Below are 4,303 nucleotides of genomic sequence, written 5' to 3'. Positions count from 1 at the left end.
ACAAATTTGGTTTTAGCGCACTTACATTCGAAATATCTGAAATCGGATTTTGACTACGGCACATTTTTAAATTAAGATTTCTGTAGAGATATTTTGACTAGACCAATTTGAGATATCTCTAATTACACCCTGACTAGTAGAAATGATGTCAGATTTACCATTGAGTTGCATTGAGCTGATGATCTGAAACACATATTTCAGACATATACAATTAAATTATGTCTAGTCAAAGTGAATTCTTGACGGATGGTAAATAAAGGAGCGTTCCCTTCAGCCTGAAAGAGCGAGTGTTTGGGAACGAGTGAGCAGACCAGAGCCAGACAGCCGAGCAACTGATCCGCCTGTACATACTGCTGTAAGAAACATGCAAAAGGAATATAACTAAATAACATGTGTTATTTAGTTATAACATGAATTGTTGCTTTTTCTAAAAGCAACAACTTTGAACCTGAACAGTCAGCTGAACTCAAACTCTGACACCAGAGCTGCTCTACTGTTAAGTTATGGGGCTTGTTGTGCTTCTTCATGCCTTGGAAGCAAAAAGCCCGAACTGTAATCTCCCCCATTACGTAGTCTCTGTTTGACACTAACAACAATAAACACACATAATATACTTGAAAATAAGAACAAAATAAGGAAAATACACTGTCCATTAGAATGAATTAAAATGTTTAGCTATTTAAATAGCAAATTTTTTACAAGAAAATTTTCAGAGAATATTGCCTACTAGCATAAGCTAAAGTTAGTCAAAAAGTTTAAAGAAAGTCCAAAGTTTAAAGAAAGTCAAACTCACCTTCGTATCTGTGAATGTATTACCAGGTGTACATCTTAAAACCTTTCTCCAGCGTACTTGTTGGGGCTTCGGATCAATGTACGTTACCTTGGCCAAGCCCTGCAAGTACCTAGTGTAAAATGCCATTTTCAATAGACCGGAAGCGACCGAGCCGCTTTTCCCCGAACACGGAAGCTGAAGTTCAAATTAGCGATATCGCTCAATGTTTCTATTTACGACCCTGGGCTACGTCGGCAACACATTGACACTGAAATCTGATTGGACAGGAAGCAGCGCAGCCAAGAGAGACGTTATAGAAGAAAAGAGAATAGACTCGTTGAAGTGAATTAATACAATTTAATTGAGCAAAAAATAAGTTAGGTAGTAAATGGAAGGCATTCTGATACTGCATGCAGGCTGTAATGACCCACCACTGATATAGAAATGTGTATGAACCAGTTGGAAAAAGAAATCAGCTAAAATATTGGATAATGTGTGTTGCTCACATTTGGTATTTACTTCGGTCTAAAATTGATGCCTTATTTCCAAAACAAATTACATTTATGTTTATTATGGATTTAAAGTATAATGTAGACAATAGTGCTGTTTTATAAAATTCAAAAGAAATAAAATGGTCCTTTTTCAAATTCCAACCACTCCAAACAAATTTATGCCAGCAGACGTAAACTACATTTTTAACTTTTATTTCCAAGTAGGAAACTGAAAAATTCTATTTCAGAAGTTGCTGCCTTACACATGACCAACACACTTACAAATGTAATAAAATAAAATAAAACATCCTGTCAGTAAGTAGAAAACCTGGTAACACTTTATTTGAATGGGGGTGAATAAGACTGTCATGACACTGTCACAAACATGACATAACACCTGTCATGAACATGAATAAATCTTCATGAATATTTATGACTGTTGTCATAAAGCATCATTCGGTAAATTATGACCCTTTTAATACAAAGTTCACATTATTCAAAATGTCTTTGTTATGACAACTTGACATTAACCAAGAAATCATTACTGTTTTAACTTTACCTTTAATAACAAAAAGTTACCTAATTTTTAAAGTGCAATCAGTCTTGAAATCAGTCTTTTATAACAAATTTATATCAGTAATGATTTCTTGGTTAATGTCAAGTTGTCATAACAAAGACATTTTGAATAATGTCAACTTTGTATTAAAAGGGTCATCATTTACCGAATGACGCTTTATGACAACAGTTATAAATATTTATGACTGTTATTTATGACTATCATAAACATGATAAAACAGTATCATGTTTATGATACTGTCATAAACATGAAATTGTCATTCATGTTTATGACAGTATCATGTCAGACTTATTCACCCCCTTCAAATAAAGTGTTACCGAAAACTTTCACATAAATTCAAATGCAGCATTGCTTTTGAATTGGCTCAAATTTAGCAAAGCCTAAGCTGAGCAGCTAACTCATTAAAAAACAAAATAACATAAGCATATTTTTTCTGATGTCAACGTTTTCTTTCTATTTTGGCTTGGAAATCGTTTCATTTCAGACACTTTCCGTGATAGATAGAAACGCTTCATAAAAGCACACTTGAGGGTGGATTTTTTCACTAAGATGGGAGTGTCAGAGTGAGCTCTGCAGCAAACAAAAAAGCGTTAAACAGGTCCAACAAGAGTTTGCTGTCAGATTTTTTTCTCTCTCAAGTGTTTAGAGTCTGGCGTGATTCACGATCCTGGCAGGTCAACCAGGCCTTGTCTTTACACTCATTTCCTGACCTCGCTTCAAGAGCTTCCTTATTATGTCTCCCATCAGGGAAACTCTGTCACACATACATACATGGCATTTTAAGATAAAATGACGTACACCGTTAGAAACCCCCGCTCCCCCCAAAAAACAACATTTTTTGAGCAGGAAATGGTGGCGGCCTGTCACACCACGCATGTCTTGGTGCTCACATATTTGCCTCTCTTGCCCTTGGTGGAGATCGTCTTGCTGCTCCTCACCGATCCTTTCTTTAACTGCACGTTGCTGGATGCACTGTCTGATGTCGTCTTCTTGCCAGACAAATCTTGCCTTAAGTTCTGGAGATTCTCGCAAGTGCTGTCATCCAGATCAAAGTTTTCCAGGTTGCAGCAGAACCACTTTACGGAGCTGTAGAAAAGCTCCACAATGCTAGAAAAGGCAGATAGGACCCCCACGCCAAAGTAGAAGTAGAGGAAGATCGTTTTCTCCATAGGGCGGGAGGTGAAGCAGTCAACGGTGTAGGGGCAGGGAAAGCGATTGCAGGGGTACTGGGCTGGCACCTCGAAGCTGTACAGCTTGCACTGTCCCACCAAGAAGCCCACCTCTGCTGCGATTCGAAAGATGACGTTTACGATGTACAGTCTCCTCAAACGGCGATCTTCTATGTAGTTCTGAAGGATGCTGCGCTTTGACTTGGGCTGCTTGGCTTTTTTGCTATTATGATGTGTGGCGTACATGACGAAAACTAAGGACGGCGTTGCAATCAGAACTATGTGAAACACCCAAAATCTGTACTGTGAGATGGGGAACGCCTTGTCGTAGCACACCTGTTTACAGCCCGGCTGGAGGGTGTTGCAGGAAAACTCCAATTGTTCATCCTCAAACAGGTCGCTGGCCACAGTCCCCAGGATCACGATCCGAAACACGAGCATGAGGAAGAGCCAGAAGCGTCCAAGCATCGGAGCGTGGTCCTGGAGGCCTTCGAAGACGGTCCCGAGGAACCCCCATTCACCCATGGCTGCAGTGGTCAGGGATCTGTGCCTCGCACAGTGAAAAGTGTCTCTGGCTTAAAAAGAAACTGAAGGGAACAGTAATATATCCTGCTCAGGGCTGAAAGTCTGGTTCAAAGGTTACTTCAGGGTTCATTGTGTTGTTAATTGATCTGAAACCAAAAACAAAACCATAGATTAGAAAATTTATAATTCACAGATGTAAGATAATAAAGACTGACTTTCAGTCAACTTTCTGTTCATTACTTTGATTTACCGTGAAGGAAATATTCTGAGATTGTTACAGACTCAAAATCCAATAGTAATTTTGCTCAAATTTCATCTCAAATTAAAGTAGAACCCATTATGACATTACTTACAGCTTCTCTTTGTCCAGTTCTTTTCTGCCAAGAAACAAACAAAAAAATCTACGTATTCCCTCTTCAAATCTGAATCTTCTTTTAAAAATGATGTAGTCCTCAACCACCTGCTGCTTCTAAAACACACCGACTGCCTGTAGAGATGAAATGCCATGTCATTTACAGTACCTCCTGCGAGCTACAAGACGACAAAACAGGTCCGGTCTGATCTGTCCACATACTTGTTTCGACATGAAAGATTTTCTCTAAGGTGCCTCAATGGCTTAAAGATTGCGGGATAAACCCGGAGGCATTGCAAAAGCATGCCGGTCGCTAATGCCGCACAGGCCAGGCTTCGGCCAGGCTTCGGCCGGTCTCTCCAAATGGCTTGAGTATGAGGTTTGTCATGACTTATAATTGAGCGGGCGGCAACGCTT

General features: G+C 39.4%; 1 protein-coding gene across 1 annotated transcript; it reads right to left on the bottom strand.

The window, feature by feature from the left end:
* Positions 1-1,109: 1,109 nt before the first annotated feature.
* Positions 1,110-4,303, bottom strand: LOC103481987 (gap junction delta-3 protein). Its single transcript, XM_081600917.1, has 3 exons — positions 4,109-4,303; positions 3,888-4,021; positions 1,110-3,680 (listed from the first exon to the last, which is right to left on the bottom strand). The coding sequence occupies exon 3, from the start codon at positions 3,532-3,534 to the stop codon at positions 2,704-2,706; it is 831 nt and encodes a 276-aa protein (XP_081457043.1). The 5' UTR covers positions 3,535-3,680; positions 3,888-4,021; positions 4,109-4,303; the 3' UTR covers positions 1,110-2,703.

This window comes from Poecilia reticulata, chromosome 19 (genome assembly GCF_904066995.2).
Source record: "Poecilia reticulata chromosome 19, P_reticulata-male-v2, whole genome shotgun sequence".
Taxonomy (NCBI): domain Eukaryota; kingdom Metazoa; phylum Chordata; class Actinopteri; order Cyprinodontiformes; family Poeciliidae; genus Poecilia; species Poecilia reticulata.
Note: the sequence above shows the minus strand (reverse complement) of the source record. Positions and strands in the feature narration are given on the sequence as shown.